This window comes from Hypanus sabinus, chromosome 7 (assembly GCF_030144855.1).
Source record: "Hypanus sabinus isolate sHypSab1 chromosome 7, sHypSab1.hap1, whole genome shotgun sequence".
Lineage (NCBI taxonomy): Eukaryota > Metazoa > Chordata > Chondrichthyes > Myliobatiformes > Dasyatidae > Hypanus > Hypanus sabinus.
In genome coordinates this window covers 140055494-140075475 of record NC_082712.1, presented here as the reverse complement: position 1 = coordinate 140075475, position 19982 = coordinate 140055494, and the positions used below count along the sequence as shown (strand labels likewise).

At 40.7% G+C, this 19982-nt stretch overlaps 1 protein-coding gene and 1 long non-coding RNA gene across 3 annotated transcripts in view; one reads left to right on the top strand and one right to left on the bottom strand.

Moving 5' to 3' along the window:
• LOC132397261 (protein inscuteable homolog) overlaps positions 1-19982 on the top strand; it is a 400127-nt gene that overhangs the window by 356964 nt on the left and 23181 nt on the right. The window contains exon 9 of one of the 2 annotated variants that reach the window (XM_059975773.1): positions 1268-1446. The exons of the other annotated variant lie outside the window; for it this stretch is intronic. Coding sequence (XP_059831756.1) covers positions 1268-1446 — 179 coding nt within the window. The remainder of the gene's footprint in view (positions 1-1267; positions 1447-19982) is intronic. 2 annotated transcript variants of the gene reach the window in all.
• LOC132397262 (uncharacterized) lies at positions 1495-16909 on the bottom strand. The gene is made up of 4 exons (XR_009513321.1): positions 16825-16909; positions 9097-9245; positions 6386-6621; positions 1495-3285 (listed from the first exon to the last, which is right to left on the bottom strand). It is a non-coding gene; the product is annotated as an uncharacterized LOC132397262 (long non-coding RNA).

Below are 19982 nucleotides of genomic sequence, written 5' to 3'. Positions count from 1 at the left end.
GCTTGGCACTGGTGTTGTCACAGAGCAATGTGTGGTTAAGTGCCTTGGCTGAGGCTCGAACTAGTGACCTTCAGATCACTAGACTGACGGCTTAACCACTTGGTCATGTGCCATCATGGCTCTCCAGTTTATTGAGGTACCCTACAAGTTTGTGGTCCTTTAATATGAGGCATACTTAGTTTGGGGAATGGGATTTGCTTTTGGATGTGTGGGACATATTACAGCATATTCCACCTCCACTTTAGATACATTTGGGCTGAAGTCGTTGGATCTAAATTCGGGAAGTCGGGTACATACTGTATGTGTTACAGTTTCATCATTTTGACATTTGCACTTGAGGGCAAATTTCTCCTATGTCAACATCAAGCAAGCTCATTAAAGGCATTCGATAAAGAATAGATATAATTGGTCAAGAAATGTCTCTGCTCCATTTCAGATTGTATTTCTTTATTGGACCATGACATATTTCCATCATCAGTTTAGTATGAATTAGTGCCAAAGTTAGGTCTAGTAATGTACAATTCCACAGAAAACCTGAGTATTACTGAAGAGAAATCATTTGCAATCACCTGAAAAGGATACATAAATAATTTTAGTAAATAGTCTTATAGCCAAATTGTTGAATATGGTAAAACTTCTAATTTTCCTGCAGGTGGCATTATTTGTCAGAGTTGCATGCACAAGACAAACTGGCCAGCTTAGAAATTAAATTATAGAATAAAATATATTTTCAATTAGTACTTTAAATTAGTGTGCACTAATCCCACATTTTACAGTAATTTACTGTACTAATAAACCTGCAGCTGTCTCTCAGCTACATGTTTCTCTGCTGGGATTATCACTTGTCCAGAAGAATTTTAAAAATATCTTACTGCTAGCTTAGTGATTGCACAAATCCCCAGGTGTTTCACTTACCAACTGCACCAAGCTAAATTTTATTTCCAAAGCATCTTCTTAACAAGAAGTTGTGTTGCTATTGAAGATAAAATAATGTGAATAACATGTAATCAATATTAATTTGGATTAAGTTTTACAGACTGCACTGCATTCATGCTCTCAGTGTAATTTTTTTAAGTACAAAATTCAAAAGAGGCCTTTGGGAGTATGAATTAATACATATCAGATCTTGTATTTAATTTTGATATTATGCCACAAAGCAGATCTGATGGGGTAACTGTGAATGCTGTTTTGCTTGGAAATTGGATAAATGCAAAATGACAAAGATCTATTTACTTCTGAATGTGAAAGATTTATTCTTTTCTCATAGACTTATGTAAAGACACCTCATCAAGTGAAGTGTTCCTACTAGCATCTGCTGCTCTTGCCAACATCACATTTTTTGATTCAATGGCCTGTGAGATTTTGTTACAGTTGAACGCAACAAAAATTCTTATACAAGCCTGCCGTGACCCTCAGCGAGTTGACAGTCCTTACTCCAAAGATCAGGTTAGTGCAATTATTTTGAACAATGCTCCTTATCTTCATGCCGTACTGTAAACTATTCTAAATTTTAAACTTACTGAGCTGCTAAGAGAAGAGAATGAGCCATGAGAAAAGCAACAGAAGTTGACTTCTAAAATTACTTTCATTTGTTTCTGAATATTTGATAGCATAATATAGAGACTCGAGGCTGTATTGCACTGATTACCAGTCCATGGTTCCACAGACAATCACCTGCTGGTTGCAGTGCGCAGGTCAACCAGCTCTTATCTTCCACACTTGTGTCAATGTATCTGATCTTTCAGTCTGTCACTGAAAGTCATCAAGTTCATGGATGCAGCTTATTTGTGCCGAAGTGAGGATGCCAATACACTTTGTATCTGGCCCTTCAATTTTATGCCAGGCATCGCTGACAAAATTGATATAATTAATTTGATTGAGATAGCTAAGCTCCATTGAAAATGCAAATGGAGGTTAAGTTTTGTTTTATTTAACACTAGCCTAATGTTTGAGTAAGAAGTAATTGCAGAATAAAAAAGGTAACAATATTATAAATTTGCTTTTTATCATATTTTTATCTTTCTTATTTTTGCAGTTTTTATTGTTTAGTATATTTCAGCTGTTTTTAAATCTCTTAGTAACAGAAACTTATGACTCAGAATTATTAGAGACATTTGGAAACAGTAAGAAAACTCTGAGCAGTATGAGCTGCCAATAGCTCATAAGACTAGTTTGAGGTGGGGCTGCAGGATCTAGTACCTGAGTGCTCGTCACTGGGCATAGGCAAGGCTGTATCATAATTTGGCTATAGCAGTGAAACTTGGAATAGCTTCAGATTATGCATGAAGTGTATGCAGCAGTGGGGATAGTATGGTTATATGGTGATCGGAGTGGGGTGAGATTGTTAAATGCCAAAAGCCTACCTGCATCAAGCATGATCCCAGCCTTTAATTCTGATACTAAATAGGTGTTATATCAATGATAGATAATCATCGTAACATTAAACAAATAAATTGACAACTTTTTTCTTGTTGTCCTATTTGCACATGTATAGCACAGGCACTACAATTTTTTACATTTCCATGTACGTCTGGTTTAAGACGGTACTACCGAACATGTGTGGCAGCTCTCTGGCAGTTTGAAAGGCAAGAAATTTGACTAAAAACATTACTAATAACACATTTCCTTTAGTAAATTGTGGTAAATTATCACTGAAAGCAATGAAGAGCTGAGTGAAGGCAAAGCGAATTAGAGGGATGAACTGTACTGAGCCATTTGGAGAAGAGAAGTCGAGGCAGAGGAGTTTTGAGTGCCGTGGGTGTGAGCTCAGATTGCTCTGGGCACTGAGTTGATTTGGAGAAATTAAGAGCAGCTTTGGGCTGGATAGAGTGAAATCTGGGCCTGGAGTGAGTCACTGGGTGGTTTGGTTCTGGCCCAGAGCCTTTAGCTGCAGTGGGGCCTGGGTACAAGTGCAAGGTATGATATGCTATCTGGACAATTTAAATATTAGCCTAAAGAGACTGGAAAGTCAGGGTGTCGGGATCGGAGGTGAAAGGCAATTTTGATTGCTCTCCCACAACGTTCACCCTGTCTCCATGGTGCTGAGGCTATGAAGACTGCCCTCGCTGCTCTGTCCTGTGACTGCTAATATGATGAACTGACTCCAAGGCTTTGGGCCTACTCTGGGCTGCTCTAGGGAAGGAGCCATTTCAATTTGGAATGTTGTGGCTTACTTCCGTTGTTTGCTCAACTTGTGTTTTCTTTCCCTTTCTCTGCGAATCGGGTGTTGGTCTTGATTTTATCTTTTTCAGTTGTGTTCTTTCGGGTTCCTTGCTTTGAGGCTGCCTGTAAGCAAACAAATCTCAAGATTGTATTATTTATGCATTCTTTGATAATAAATGTACTTTGAAAATTTGAAACATAAAAGAATGACACACGAGCAACAAATACTCACAAGGCACATCTGTATTTCATTTGTTCTAGTAAAGGACAGTATTTGGAAAAGTAAGTATCTGTTTATCTGCAATGTAATTTGTATTTCTGCTGCCATTTGTAATTGTGAATGTCCTAACATAGTTTTCCCCTGTGAAAATATGAAATGGTACTGATGTACAAAACAAACCAGGAATGCCCATCAAACTACTTAAAAAAGAAATCGGACTCAAATGTTACCGCGATGAAGAGCACTCAGTAAGTGTACTCCTTGCTCACGTGCCTTCACTCACACTGCCTTGTCATTCTGCTGTCATTGCAGTGAGTCCGTGCACTTCAATGTCTTCCCCGGTATATTCTCATTGTTGACCCACTTATTTCCCTCCATATTGCTGTCTGCATTCAGTCAGACACCAAGGTTTGGTTTGATTTCATTCTCTGTTTTTACTTGGCTGTAAGTATGTGATTGTGTGGCATGGACTGTTCTGCAGTTTCATGCTGCCGTTTCCTGAAATTCACTTGGCGTCCGCTGAGTCCAAAGCAGACCTGTTCTATTTGGGTTGGCTTTCTGGAGCCTTTTCCACCATACACAGCAGAATATTTCATTTCTTTAGCAATGGGGACGTGCAGATGTGTGCATGTTATTTGTGTACTGTTTTTAAGGTTGATACTGCTATTTATTTTGTAATATGATTGTAACTACATTGTGGAGTACATCATATTCTAATTCATGTGTAGTCTTAAGTTAACTTTGTTGGTAATTAAACATGATACGAACTAGTGCTGAATTAAAGAAGCTTATTGCCCTCAGTTTGAGAGAGAGATAGGGGCTGCCAGGTACACTATCTGGACAAGAAAATGGATGGAACTATTATTGTGTTTTCTCGTAGGTATCATTTCATAAATATTGGCGATTTTCTTTACACTAGTTTTTGTAAGTTTGACTTTTGCACACTGAATAAACACCCTTGCAGTTAAGTACTAAGTGACTCTAGCCATTTTTTTCTGTGGTCATAATCAACATTTTTAACAGTTATGTTGCAGGCATTTTGATGTACTGTGAATCTGAAAGATTTGCACAGCTAATAGCCCTCTGGGCAGCACGCTAGAATACCAGCGAATCCTGTATTGCCAAACATTGATTCTGCTAAATTACTAAGAACAGTTCAAAGCTTTTTCTTAGTGCATAATGAAATTTACCATAGGGACTTGTTGCTGATCTAAAGAGTAATGTAGCCAAAAGGGATAACAATCAAAAACTTACTTGATGTAGCACTTTGCTCAGCACAGCTAATTTTCAGTGAAATTACATTCCACGGATAGAATTGAGGTACCATTGACCTTTTTGAAGTAATGGCTCTTTGCTCTAGTCTCAATCATTCTTTTCTTGAGTAAAGGTTTCATTTTTTAAATTATCAACAATGTTTTTGTCACAGAGAAATCCTTCTCCAATGGACTTATTTCTGACTATATTTTCTGTATTTTTATGTTGATTTATAATGTCAATCACAGACAGAGGCAGCGGTGTTTTTAACTTGCTTTCATTGTGTTTAACTTGAAAGAATGGGGAAAACTACATTCCAGAATCTCTTGAATTTATGGAGGTTGATTGTGTGTAAGATCAAATATTCTGTCAGAAGTGCTTTGTTCTGAATATCCTTTCTGTGACATATTTTCTGTAACTTTTGTGTCTGTTTCTAAATGAAAAGTTTTGCAGAATGCTCTACAAAGATCAACAAATTGATTACTTAACCAAATCTACTTTTGTTTTGTTTATTGGGAATTCAGAATACATGGAATTAAATGCTGATTAGTAAAATGTGTTGTAAATGATTTTATAAGAACAGAATGAGGTAATAAAACTCTATTAGAAGATCATTTCTGTGCTGAGCACTATTTTGTGAGCTTGTTAAGGATCTTCTTGACTTCAAGTTGAAAGAATCTTGAAAACAAACCACATGGGTTTTCATCAATTTATACTTGGTAATTCAAAACTGTATAATAAACTATATTTATTAATTGCAATTATGTAAAGAGATAAATTAAAAGAAACCATTCTTGAGCACTGTCATATAAATAACAAATTGTAATATTCTATACTCCGCCCCATTTTCTGATGGTATTGTTCTTACAGAAAAGCAAAGGTTTGCATTTATGTTGCATCACTCACTAATCTGATGGGAGGGGTGAAGTGGGTTGCTATGCTCCAGAAACCCTCACAACTGACAAAGCCAAAGGCTTCAGACTGAAAATGGCTATGTATTGTGATTGAGGACACTGTTTTTGTCATTTAGAGCTGTGATGAGGTGAACATCTTGTCTACGGTGCCTCTTGATGGAAAAAATCCTCATTAAGTCTAGGGATAGCTAGCTTTTTAGTCATGAGGAGGTGGTGACTGAGGAAAACATTGATGATAACTTTCAATGTGGTGGACAATAGAGACCTCAACAGCTCCCTGTCTTTGTCATGATCTCTCTGAAATGGAGCCAGTGTACCACAGTGATGCACCATCAATAACTCTCTGAGATGTGAGGCGAGATATAGGCTTTTATTGACTGGAAGAAAGAACAAGCAGCAATTGACCACCACACTGCATCCTAGAGACTGAGACTGGGGCTGTGTCTCCAATCGCCTTTATACCGGGGTCCGTGGGAGGAGCCACAGGAGCAGTCAGCGGGGAGGGGGGGGGGCATGTCCAGACAGGTATATGTAGTTAACCACACATAGTCACTGTACTGATGGCAGCTCATCAGAACCTTTTGCAATTCGTAGTGGAGTCAAACAAGGATACGTGTTGACACTCTCTCCCTCGATGCTGAAGTCAATAAGCGTATTGGCAAGGAACATCGATCCTTGCTCGACTCTCCTTGTGGGTCTGGGAGAATCTGAAACTCACTACAAAGACCAGGACTGCCTTGCCTTGTACAATGCATGTGTTATCAGCACCCTCCTGTATGGTAGCAAGACTTGGACCATCTACTCCAAACAGGAGAGGAAACTCAATGGTTTTTACCTGTGCAGCCTTCTCTGCATCCTCGGCATCACCTGGAGAGAGGAAGTCCCAAACTCTGAGGTCCTCTCCCGTGCTGGACTTCCCACAATGTTCACGCTTATAAGACAACGCAGACTGCGCTGGCTGGGCCATGTCTGTCGTATGAAGGATGGTAGACTGCCAAAGGACATCCTCGACGGAGAACTCGCAACAGGCAAGAGGAATATTGGTAGACCCCTGCTTCGCTTCAAGGACATCTGCAAGTACGACATGAAAGCCTTAAAAATGAACACAGAGTGCTGGGAGGATACAGCAGATGACCGCAACAAATGGCGAGGGACTCTTCAGCAACATCTAGAGCAAGGCGAAAGAGTGATCCTGAGTCAGCTTGAGGAGCGGAGAGCTAAACAGAGAGCACAGCAGACAGCAGACAACAGTTCCACAATGCCCTACACATGCAGCAACTGTGGCAGAGCCTACCATTCCAGGATCAGCCTCAATAGCCACAGTCAATGCAGCTCAACAAACCAGTGACTACCAGATGCACAGTACCAATGGTCAACCACAACTGACAGAGGCCACATACCATAGTCACCAGTGTGTATACCTGAACTAAAAGGCTACTGATCAGGCCAAGGAGGACTTGTTTGGCCTGGAAAAATCCTGTAGCCATCAGATGAGGGGAAGACAAACTTATCTTCCTGAATAGCTTCAAGGCCAAGGAACAAATCCTCTGGCAAGTAGGGATAGCTAACTCCAATTGTCAACCTCCTAACATAACATAATGCTGCAGAACTCTGTACCTCCCTCTGCTACTGGATCCTTGACTTCCTAACCAGCAGACCACAATCTGTGTGAATTGGAAATGATGTCTCCACCTGGCTGACAATCAACACTGGCATACCACAGGGATGTGTGCTTAGCCCACTGCTCTACTCTCTCTGCACCCATGATTATGTGGCTAGGCACAGCTCAAATATTATCTATAAACTTGCTGATGATACAACCATTGTTGGCAGAATCTCCAATGGTGATGAGAGAGCATAGAGGGTGAAATATGCCAGTTAGTTGAACAGCATTGTAGAAACAACCTTGCACTCAACCATCAGCAAGGACAAAGAGCTGACTGTGGACTTCAGGAAGGGTAAGATGAGGGATCAGAAGTGGCAGAAGTGGAGAGAGTGAGCAATTTCAAGTTCCTGGGTGTTAATATCTCTGAGGACATAATCTGGATGCAACGTCTTGATGCAGCTATAAAGAAGGCAAGACAGAGGCTATATTTCACTAGGAAGTATGGTTTGTCAACTAAAACACTCGAACACTTCTACAAACGCACCGTGGAGAACATTCTCACTGGCGGCGTTGGGGGCGGGGGGCAGTAGTGGGTGGCGACTGCGCAGGATCAAAGTAAACTGCAGGAGGTGGTAAAATTAGGCAGCTCCATCATGGGCACTAGCTTCTGTAGTATCAAAAACACCTTCAAGGAGCGGTGCCTTAGGAAGGTGGCGTCCATCATTAGGATCCCCACCACCCAAGAAATGCCCTCTTCTCAGTGTTACTGTCACAGAGGAAGTACAGAAGCCTGGGCATTCACTCAGCGATTCACAAACAGCCATGCCACCTGATTTCTAAATGGACATTGAATCCATGAACACTACCACACTATTTTTTTAAATTTTTTTTTGTTCTAATTTAAACTTAACTTAAAAGTAATTGAGTTTTTTGTCTATATTTATTTATCACGTATTTCACTGTACTGCTGCCATAAACTTCACCCCATATGCCGGTGATATTAAACCTGATTCTGATTCTCATAATGCTCAGAGCATGATCATCTCATAGTCAGCACTCTCTTTCACCAGGGAGTCTGTAAAGATGTCCATGCACATAACTGGTACTCATAACTCTTGCACTAATCATTACCTAACTTTCTCCATTTATTGTGTCACCCTGGCCCTGAGACAGCAGGGACAGCAGAAGATCCGTGTTAATTTAAGGATACTGCAAAGATAGCTCTTCTTAGACCATCCGTGTCTCTCTCACTCTCTCCCTCTCTCTCTTTCCTTCTCGCTCCCTCTCCCTTTTCCTCTCCCTCCCTCTCCCCACTTGGGCCATCACTGAACTCCTGTCAACCAGACTCGACCACAAAAATGGACCCAACAGAGAGGGAGCAGCTGAAATTGGCTCTGAATTTCGCTGATCAGTTAGAAGAGAAATTCAAGTAGGTGGAGGCTAAAGCAAGCAGAAGTGGCTTAGGCAATGTAGCAACCACTCTCAGAGTGACATGCCCAGTCTAAGCCGAGTTTCTTTGTTCAGTTGCAGCAGGTGAAGTTAGTGGAAGCTTGGTTTGTAGTGCAATAACCACTCTCAGAGCAGCAAGCCCTGTCCAAGCATGAAGAAGTTATCAGCCCTCAAAGCGCCAGTTCAGGAACTTGTCCCAGACAGCCAGAATCAGCTGGCAACCATCACTGTTCTTGCTGCCACTATTCAGCAGTCTTCTGCTAGGACAGTCCCACTTCCAGTGCTGGCACCTCCCACGTTCTTCTCCATAGCAGTCTCATCAGCCTCAGCCACTTGGCCTGATTCCCTTGGCTGCTTCCAGACCGGAACCAAAGATCACCCCGCTGGGAAGATACCCCGGTGCCCCGATGGCTGCTGAGGCTTTATTAACCAGTGGGAGCTGACTTTACAAGCCAGGTTGTTTCGCTGCTGATGCACATAAACAAACTTACATGTTGAATCTCTTAGGTGGACTCCCACTCGAGCTCTACAAGAACAACGTTCCCCTGCAGCCTGGACTTTCCAGCAATTTGTAGTCAAGTTCAAGGGAGAGTTCAATCTTCCAGTACAGGGCCAGGAGGCTGCCCACCGACTACTGGACCTGTGCCAAGGGAGATGGACAGTGAGAAACAATGCAGTAAATTTCTGTTGAAATGGGTTGTAATGAAAGACCCTTCATCATTGCTTTCCAATGTGGGCTAAATGCAGTGGTCCGTAATGAGATCATAGTGTGTGACGAGCAGGACAACCCAGACAGCCTGATAAATCTGGACATTTGAATAGTGATTTGGTCAGCTGATTGGCACAGAGAGAGAATGTCCCAAACCTCCTATTCTCTAGATCACTGCTTTCTTCACTCCCTTTCTCGTCACCCAGTACCCAGGCCTCAGAGGAGCCCATGCATGTGGGGAAGAACAAGATCAGTGCAGGATAACAGGTTTCTGATTCTACTCTGGCTCTCCCCGAAACATTCGGGCATCATATCCCAAGGACACAGTAAAAAAAGATATTTGTCAGCAAGAAGGAGAATTTTGATAGGTGTATACTCCTTTCAAGCAACTTCTAATAATCAATAATGCTCCCAGCTTCCCCGTTGTAAAGCTCTGGACACATGAGCTTCAGGCATTTATTGACTCCAGGGCAGCCAGGAATCTCATAGTTATCTCTGGCTCAAAGGTGAGGAGTTCCCGCTCAACAATTGGGAGAGAATATTGCTGTCAGGGCTCTGGATTGACAGTTTTAGGGCACTAGCAGGATCCACCTTTCTCCAGTACTCCTCCAACTTGTGCTAGAGGGTATCTGTAGGGAACATTTCTCCTTCTATCTTGTTGACTCACCTGAGTGGCCGCTAGTGTTTGGCCTTCCTTGGCAGTCTTGACACAACCCATTGATCAATTGGCCCCTAAACGAGCTCCAAGAGTGGGGACTGGCGTGCCTGTCTACCTGCTTGGGTCCAGCTCAAGCTGCTGTCAGTATACACCCTCCTGAGCGAACTGCTAGTCTGGACCCAACTGACGTTACAGCTGAATATGTTGACCTTCTTGAGGTCTTCAGCAAGAAGGTAGCCACCTTCCTGCCTCCACTCTGGCTATACAACTGTGCCATTGACATCTTACCCAGTTCTATTCCTCCCTGAAGCTGGCTCTTTTTCCTTTCTTTTCCTGAAATGATGGCCTTGAAGGAATACATCAGGAAGCCTTAGTATTTATCTGTCTATCAATGCCACTAGCAGGGGTGGGCTTCTTTTTGGTGTGCAAGGATGGCAAACTCCGTCACTGCATTGATTGTCAGCCCCTCAACAACATCACAGTGAATAACTGCTACCCTCTTTGCCTTCTTGCCTCTGCGTTTGAACATCAAGGAGCAACTATATTACCCAAAATAGATCTACACCCTGGTTCACATCCAAGAAGTGGAAGACTCTATGTTACACCTTCACTGGCCACCATGAGTACCTCGTGATGCCACTTGGTCTGGCCGGTGCCCCTGCTGTTTTTCAGGCCCTGGTCAACAATGTGCCCTGGGATATGTAGAATCAGTTTGATTTTGCTTACTTGGATGACATTCTTTTCTATTCCTGCCCTCGCTAAGAACCACATCTGGAAGGTTCTCAGACCGTTCCTCAAGACCAATCTTTATGCCAAGCCAAAGATGTGTGAGTTCTACAAAGGCAGGTTGGGCTACATCCTCAATCCTTCCAGTGTTCAGATAGATCTATGTAAAGTTCAGGTTTGACCATAGATAGTCTGGGTCCAAACCATGTATGGTCAACCAAATGATGCCATTTCATGGGGTTTGCAAACTTTTATCACCGCCTCATCAGAAACCTCAGTTCCATTGCAGCTCCCATAAATGCACTCAGCATGAAAACCTCTGCAGGATTCCAATGGACCAACCCAGCAGCATCCAAACCCATCCTATTTATTCATCTTCATGGATGACGCATCTAATGGTAGTGTTGGAATTGTACTCTTCCAGGGTTCTTCAACAGATAATTGGCTGCACCCCTGAAAAGTGGAACTATGATGTTGGGAACCAAGAACTTTTGGCTGTCAAAGAGGCTTTGGATGCATGGCAACACTGCTCAGAGGGAGCAGATCATCTCTTTCTGGTATGGACTGACCACAAAAACTCTCCTATATTCAAGATGCCAAGTGATTCAACTCTCGTCAAGACAATTTGGGCTCTCTTCTTCACCCAAATTAATTTCACCCTCACCTACCATGTGGCAGCAAGAATACCAAGGCTAATGCTCTCTCCCACCAGTAAAACATCCCTGAAGATGTCACCTTGCTGGGTGTGGGGCAGGGTCCAGTACCTCATAGATTAGGAGGGGTATGACCCAGAGGAATGATATTTGCTTTGGCTCGAGACACCCTGGATGAGTCTGTCATCCAGAAGGCACAGATTTCTGGCACAGAAGCTGTGCCTCGAGAGGGGGGCCGTCTCTCAACCATGGACTCTGCCGTAGAATTTGGGCATCCTTGTAAGCGGGCAGTTGGAAGAAGACAGCAATCATGCTCATGAGAATGCATAGTCCAGCAAGTAGGATTTCTTTGTAATTGTATTTAACTCCCTTCCTTTCGTTTTAGTCTTGTCAAGTCCTGACCGAAGTGCAGTGATAACAATGCTCTCTGCTTTTCTTTGTCTACATTCCGGGAATGAAAACTAGTGCTTGAGATAGACACTTTTAAAGAAGCAGTATAAATTTAGTATGCGTTTACTGGTTTTGAGCTGTGGTGACACTGATAGTCTTTAGTTTGAGAGTTTTTAGCTAACAGCCCTGTTAGCCTAGCTTTTATTGTTTTCCTTTGTTCTGTACAGTTCCAATTAAAACTGAGCGAACTGTTCATTCCATTTCCGCATCCTTCCCTCTGCACTAGGGCCATCTCCGAACTCCTGTCAGTTCTAAGATGAAAGGAGAAGTTGAGGGTCGGGGGGGGGGGGGGGGGGGTAAAGGAAAAAAGAACAAAGTGGAAGGTCCAGTAGAAGCTTGAAGGCAAGAGAGGTTAAAGGACAAAATGGGTGCTGGTATAAAGGCATTGTTATAATAGTAAAAAGATAAATAGTGAATAGTTGTCAGGTCAAGTGGAAGTGTAAATGGGATTAGCAAAGTCATGGTTTAGATTTAAATGAATAGGCAGTAGTTGTGATCTGAAATTGCTGAACTAAGTCTTGAGCTCAGTACACTGCACAATTAAGCAATGCAGTATAGTTTCTTGAGTTTCAATTGAAGAGTGGGCAGCTGGGTGTTGGATTAAAATGGCAGATAGCTGGGGGGCGGGGGGGGGGGGGAGTGCAGTTATAGATGTGGAATAAATCATTGTTTCCTGCAAGGCAATTATGCAACTTACATTTGGATATTCTGTGTGGATAGGGCCACAAAAGTTCAAAGTACATTTATTATCAAAGAATGTATACATTATACAACTTTGAAATTTGACTCCTAACAGGCAGCCATGAAGCAAAGAAACCCTAAAGAACACATTTTAAAAAAAGTCATCAAACCCCCCCCCCCCCCCATGTGCAGGAGAAAAAACACATCATGCAAACGATAAACACAAGCAAATAGAGTTATGAGCTGAAGTGCACAGAGAGTCCCTCTGCAGAGAGAGTTCAGTGCAGAGCCAAGTAAATGTTGCAAAGCAGCAAGCTGAACTGCTCCATCCTTTGTGAGCAGAGAGTCAAATGTGCTGAATTGAACCAAGTACAAATGCCTGGGAAAGGAGAAGCTAAAAGATGAGGTGTTACGTGCATTGGAAATAAATAGAAAGGAGAGCTTTTTCCATGAGTGACTTGGAATTGCATTGTGGAGGGCCAGAGCAATTGGGTCTGCTTCATTTTCCCTTCCTTCCTTTCTTTCTTTCTGAAACTTGAACAATTAAACACCTTTGTTTCTCTAGCTTTAAAAAAGTAAATCTCTTGGTGGATGTTTTAAAGTGCTGACTGATTGAGATGTGCATTGTTGTCAGTGTATGAATTACATTCTAAACAAGTTTTAGATTTTTCTGAATTATCTCCCATGAAGAAAGAAGTTCAATACTTGCCCTCTACACAGGCAATGATCATTTTTTTTATCACCAGAGGGAGCTTTACTTTGAAAGGTCAGACATTTGAAATTAGTCAATATAAATAAAGCAGAATGATTTTTGTAAGATGCCTGATTCATACTGGTGAAATAAGCAAGAATTAGTTTATTGAAGCATTCAAGGGAGATCGATTTATTTATTTATTCAGAGATACAGCGTAGAACAGGCCCTTCCAGCCCAATGAGCCACACCACCCAGCAATCGACCTATTTAACCCTTGCCTAATCACAAGATAATTTACAATGACCAATTAACCTACCAACCAGTGTGTCCTTAGACTGTGGGAGGAAACTGGAGTATCTGGAGGAAACTCTCCACACATCAGAAGAACTCACAAGTTTTTTAAGAGAGGTCGCCAGAATTGAACTCAACTCCAATGCCCCAAGCTGTAATAGTGCTGTGCTAACTGCTACACCACCAAACACCTATTGAATAGCTTAGCAACTATAAAACAAGGTCATGGGATAATTCTGACATGCCTTCTTGTAAACTGATGGACATATAAAATTGTATAAAAATCAAAAGCAATGAAACTTGTATTCATTTTAAATAACCAAAGATGTTTGTTGTAGACAGATTACCTTGTTCTTAAACTGTGATTTACATTGTGTTAACAGATAATTCTACCCAATTTAAAATCAGCTGATAGATAGATAGATAGATAGATAGATACTTTATTCATCCCCAAGGGGAAATTCAAACATTTTTCCAGAGTCCCATACACTTAATGTAGCAAAACTAATTACTTACAGTATTATTTACAGTATTGATAGCATTGTTCCAAAACTGAAGATGAGAAATGTTACTAATGGCTTAAAATGGCTGGGAGAAATAAACTTTGGAGCACTCACCTCCAGTGTCCCAAGATAATTTGGAGTCTGTGGATGATATTTAATAATATATGAATGATTTTGAAATGAGAAAGTGGAGGATATGGAGATGTTAGGAAAAGACAATATAGAGAGGGAAAAAAAGTCCAGGAAGATATTGAGCAGTGGATATATGGGAAAGCAATTGAAACCTGCCTCCACAAAATGGATAATTTTACAAAATATTGGAGAATGGTTTGGTGATTATATTACATCTGCAAAGAGGTAGGAAGAACAAAGAAGAAACCTGCTGCCTAATGAATTGCAAAGGATGTCGTTTAAGAATTTGGATATGACCATTTTGGGTTTGCTAGAATCTCAAAACTTGATTAGAGAGATTCTCATGAGCAATTAAAGTGGAATGAACCTGTATTAAAATATTTTTTAATGATTTCTGTCAAACAGGATAGTCAGAAATGGTTCCAGTTAGCAAAGGGTGAAATAAAATCTGCTCTCTAGAGATGCTAAAATTACCAATCCAGATTGAATTATTTACATTAAAGTTTATGATAATTTGATTTGGCACATTGATTACAGTAGTAAAAATGGAACTTCATAGACAACTAGACCTAGATTGGCCATGATTCTCTCTCTTGCCACCAAAAGGGCCTCTATTTTTTGTTATTGCGAGTTCTTAAGAAGCAAATTTGAACTTAGTTGTAAGTTTGCTTTGTAAAGGGATAGGATGGGTTATATGACTAGGCAAAGATAAAACAAATAATGTCCTGGTACATCATTCATGAACTGCAAGTACAGAGGTCGAACAAGTAGTTGGGAAGGAAACACAATATTACTGTGTATGGAGGCCATTTGAGCTTCTCTTAAATAAGCCATCTGTCTAGATGGAATACATTCTGGGTTGCTGAGAGAAATAATATTGGAGATCGCTGCAGGATGATCCTAATCTTCCAATCCATTCCTTTCATATACATGGGAGGGGGAGAGATATAAACTGCGGAAGGTTAAACATGATGACTGTATGTGTAATTGCTTCAAATCAGTGCTTTCAAAATGGAGTTAGCTATGAACAGAAAGGGAAAAAGAAGCTAGGACCACAGCTAGTGAATGAATATGGCGTATATCTGATGAGCTGAGTGGCTTACTTCTGTGCTCTATCCAGTTAAAAAATATGTAAGATACAATGAAAGTTGATTATTGAATTAACAGACATTCTTGTAATAAAAGGAAATAGTTTTATCCCTCATAATCAACACTAAATTTTATTGTTCTCTTCAGTTATAAAAGCAAAACGTCCAGATGAATTGAACTTAAGTCAAAGATTAGTTCATTCTTTTCCAAGTTATATTTTCCAAGAAATAGCAGTATCTGAATCCTTGTGTGGACAATTTGGGATAATTCTGAAAAAAATTACCGAAATAATAGGGCTAAAAATTGTCTCACAGGCCAGTGTTCTGGGTTCTCTCCTGCCCAGAAGACTACATAGAATTAACATTTTCTCCCCATAGCAACATTGGTTGCTTCCAGATATTGAGGTTTCCTCTTACTGTACATTCTGGAGGTGTGCTGTCTGTTAGGTAAATCACTCCAGAGTAGGTGGCAGGTGGGAGAATCAAAGTGCATTTATTATCAAAGTATGTACACTGAAATTTGTCTTCTTACAGGCAGCCACAAAAACAAAGAAACCCAACAGAACCCAATAAAAAAGATCGTCAAACACCCAGTGTGTGAAAAAATATCAAATTGTGCAAACAATAAAAAGTAAACAAATAACACTCAGAACTAAAGTTCACAAAAGTGAGCCCACAGACACGAAGCCCGCTCATTGCCGCAGCTGGTCCAGGAGCCCATTAGTTGCTGGACACAGTTTCAGTTCAGCGTAGAGACAAGTAAACATCACGGCGCAGCGAGTTGAACGTCGACCCATCCCTCACCTCCAGCCCTGATACCATGATTTTTTTCAATCTAACGCTGTGCTTAAATCAGCCAAACATTGGCTTGTTTCTCACTCTCAGATCAGGGCTACGCAGCTTTGATTCGGTCCTAAGTCCTCTCCAACAATGGCCAAAGATTTGCTTGTTCCTTGCTTTTGGGCTGAGAACTACCACCTCAGTTTGGCCCATAAGCACCATGCATTGCACCTTCAAGATTGCTGTTCCCTGAATCCCTCAGAGCACTGCCAAAAATGGCAAGTTGTACAGACCTGTCAGGCGTTCTTAAAGAGAAAATGGGCCACAAAAACGTCAGTGAAGAAACAGGATTGAATTGAGTTGACTTCTTACATCCTTCACATACAGGAGGAGTGAAAGTCTTTACATTATGTCTTCATCTAAATGTGCAATGTGCAAACATAGTAATTTATAATAAATAGAATAGTCAATGTAACATAGAAATACACTCAAATCAGCATGAGTTAATCTACCTGACAGCCTGGTGGAAGAAGCTGTCAGGAACCTGTTGGTCCTGGCTTTTATGCTGAGGTAGGATTTCCCAGATGGCAGCAGCTGGAAAAGGCCGTGGTTGGGGTGACTCGGGTTCCCAAATGATCCTTCGGGTCCTTTTTTCACACCTGCCTTTGTACATGTCCTGATTAATAGCTAAAAGACTTCTTATTGTGGGATATAGGATCATATAGAACCTAGTAGCCCATGAGGAGGCAATTCAGTTCTTCACATCTATGCATGACCAAAAACTAAATTAATCTCACATCCTTGCTCTTGCTTAGCTTTTTAGGTTGCGAATCTTGAAGCATCAAGGTACTTACTAAATAAAGAAAGTATTTCTGCTTCGCTGGCCTTTCAGGCAGTGAGTTCTTGATCATTCTTGCATGTTTGGTGGATGTGGGGTGGTATCTGGCAGAGGGTCAGTAACGGCAGGGGTTCTGTTGTTACTCTGATTTGTCACTGACACAAACTATTTCAAAAAGTCATGTTGGAACTTGAATGTGGGATGGTTTAATGCCTCATTTACTTTTCAGAAATGTTTCATACTATTTGAAAGATAACCATTTACTATGAAATGAAATAATTGTTTAAAATTAATTATATCTATGTATAAAAATCTCTGAATAGTTAAACTACTTTCAGAGAATGTGGAAGTGGACAATGGGAGGAACACCTTATTGTTTTATAAGTAGTATTAAAAGTCCTTTAGGATGTCAACCAAACACCTCCCAGTAAATATGACACACATGTGTCAGTTTAGCAATATACATTCCAAAGCAACATAACTCTGTGTCATAAGTAAGGGTGCAACAACAGAGGCAAATAATCAAGTCTTATTGATTAGTCATAGCAGTTTAATTTTCCTGTTTTCAAAATGCTGTATTGAAACTTAGATAACATTTGTCTTATCCGAAGAAATGAACTTTGCCTGAAATTTAAGGGTTATTGTTCTCCATTACATTTACAGTTCACTTTAAGAGAAACAGTGGACAAAATCATAAGCTAATATTAACTTTCAAAAGCCACTAGTAACTATATATCATCAAATATTGGTTGAGGCATTAAAAGATATTAATCTGAAGAAAGAAAAATGGTGAAATAAAACAAGACAGCAACCCATGTTGATTGCAACCCATCAAAATGCAAATCTCACCAAACAGAACATCAGTTTGGTATTGTGATGTGTTGCTTTCCTTTCTGTTGTTTTCTCCAAAGAAAGCTTAGCCACTGAAAATGTGTATATGCAATCATCCTCTGTGTACTGCAGCTAAATTGCTGTTATTTCACGAGTAAAGCTAACATTGGTTGAACAGCTTTCCATTGTCCTGTAAGTTTTCTCCATTGCAATGGAAAATTTGTTGGAGATGAGGTATAGCAGTACAGCAAAGAAACAGAAGTGTACAGTGTTGGAGCGATGTAACAGACACAGAATGGAGATGAATTTGTGTGGGCAAATTTAAAAAGCATTTTGCCGCACTTCCTTCAATTTTTACAGTCAGCTGCATTCATTCAGATCTAAAATGATCCTATACAATGGCTAATGGTTCTCGCTGAATTCTTTCTTAGAGCTGTTATGTGATGAAGATTATATCCACTCAATCTCTTAATGAAGAGAATCCACACTATGTTTTAGGGAAACGCTTTACAGCCATTAGGAAGAAGAGACAGAGGTGGCTCCTCGCGATTCCATGCATTGTAACTAACACCAGGGAGGCCCCTCTGTATTACTACTGATGGATTTATCTCCTTTCTTAAAAATGGTCACTACGTCAGTATTCCTGCTATCTCCTCATCCTGAATATGGGAGAAGAAGCCAGAAATTGGTGTTCTAAGTTCCTCTTTAGATATTGTTCAAGGATATCTGTCCAGAGGCTTTACTTGCTTGCTTACTGTAATTAAGGAGATATCGTGCCCATGCAGACTCACAACAGAGCAATCTCATCACTGCAATTTGTATGGCCTTCATTTCCTGGTATCCCAACAACTTATTCATCACCATGTCTCCATAAACTTCCTTTGATGCATTTATTAACTCACTGAGGAGTAACTTACAGTCATTAATTAATTGCCATCATATATTTGGGATGTGGGAGGAGATCAGCGCATCCTGTGAAATCCAATTCAGCCCCAGGGAGAATATAAAACCTATACACAACTAAAACCCAATGTCAGCACCAAAGCTGGTTGTTCTGAACTGTGAGGTAACAGCACAAACTGCTACTATACAGCGCTTTTCATTTTCAGTGGACCTATGTCCTTTTCAATCTCTTACTGTCCTAGCTTGTGGGACAGTATGGTCTGAAGCCAAGAAGTCTTGCATCTTGTGGAGTTCTTTGAAGTATTCCTTTCAGCTCTTGCTGAATGTTTCCTTTCCTCCATTTTTGGCACTCAGTGGGATAGGCTGTTGGATGTTTGTCCTGTAGATGAGCTTGGCAATGTGAAGAATCCATGCATGTTCTTGGTTTTGCCAGTTTGCTTGATTTCTTGTGCCTTTTCTAATTTGTCAATTATTTATGGTCACAAGATTTTATTGGCCTTCAGGTACCCATTTACCTCTCGAGACATAATGAGGTGCTCCAAACCAAGAAGATCTTTCAACTGCAATTCATTACTTTCAGGATCTCCTAGTCATGTCCAATCCGACCTTCCCTGGTATTTCCTGGTACAGTAATTATCTAAAAAAAATCCTCTAAAAATCTGGATATCATCATCACCCCAATACAGATTTAGAAAAAAAGACTCAGGACTTGTTTTCAGGAGTTTTTGTGCAATGTTGTTCTGGGATACGGGAACGGAATTAACCTCAAGTATTGGAAAAAAATAGAAAATTAATCTTTGTTGCAAAAATATGGCAAGAACTACATGACAATTTCAATGCTTTGCTGGTGTTATTGTGGATGAAAGAGAGAACCCCTGCAGAAATTCAACCATCTCAAAACTCTCTCCCACCACCACTTCCTGCCATGGAAATTTTGCAGATTTGTGAAAGCAGCTATTGTACATTCAGTCTGCAACACTTAAAAGAAAGTAAACACACAACGTAACTTTCTCCACTTGTAATTTAACCTAGAACCTTGTAATTCTGCTATACTGATGATTTATTGGAAACAAACTACAGAAGTAAGACCACAAGACATAGGAGCAGAAATAGGCCATTCAGCCCATTCAGTTTACTCCGCCTTTGATGCCCTGATTAATCAAGAATCTATCAACCTCCACATTAAATACACTCATTGACTTGGCCTCCACAACCGCCTATAGCAATGAATTCTATGGTTTCACTACCCCCTGGTGAAAGAAATTCCTCCCTTTGAAATAACATCCTAGTCTGTTGCTGTGGCCTCTGGACCTAGATTCACACACTATAGGAAACATCCTCCCCACATCCACTCTATCCAGACCATTTAATATTCGATATATTTCAATGAGATCCTTGCTCATTGTTCTCAACACCAGTGAGTACAAGCCCAGAGCCATC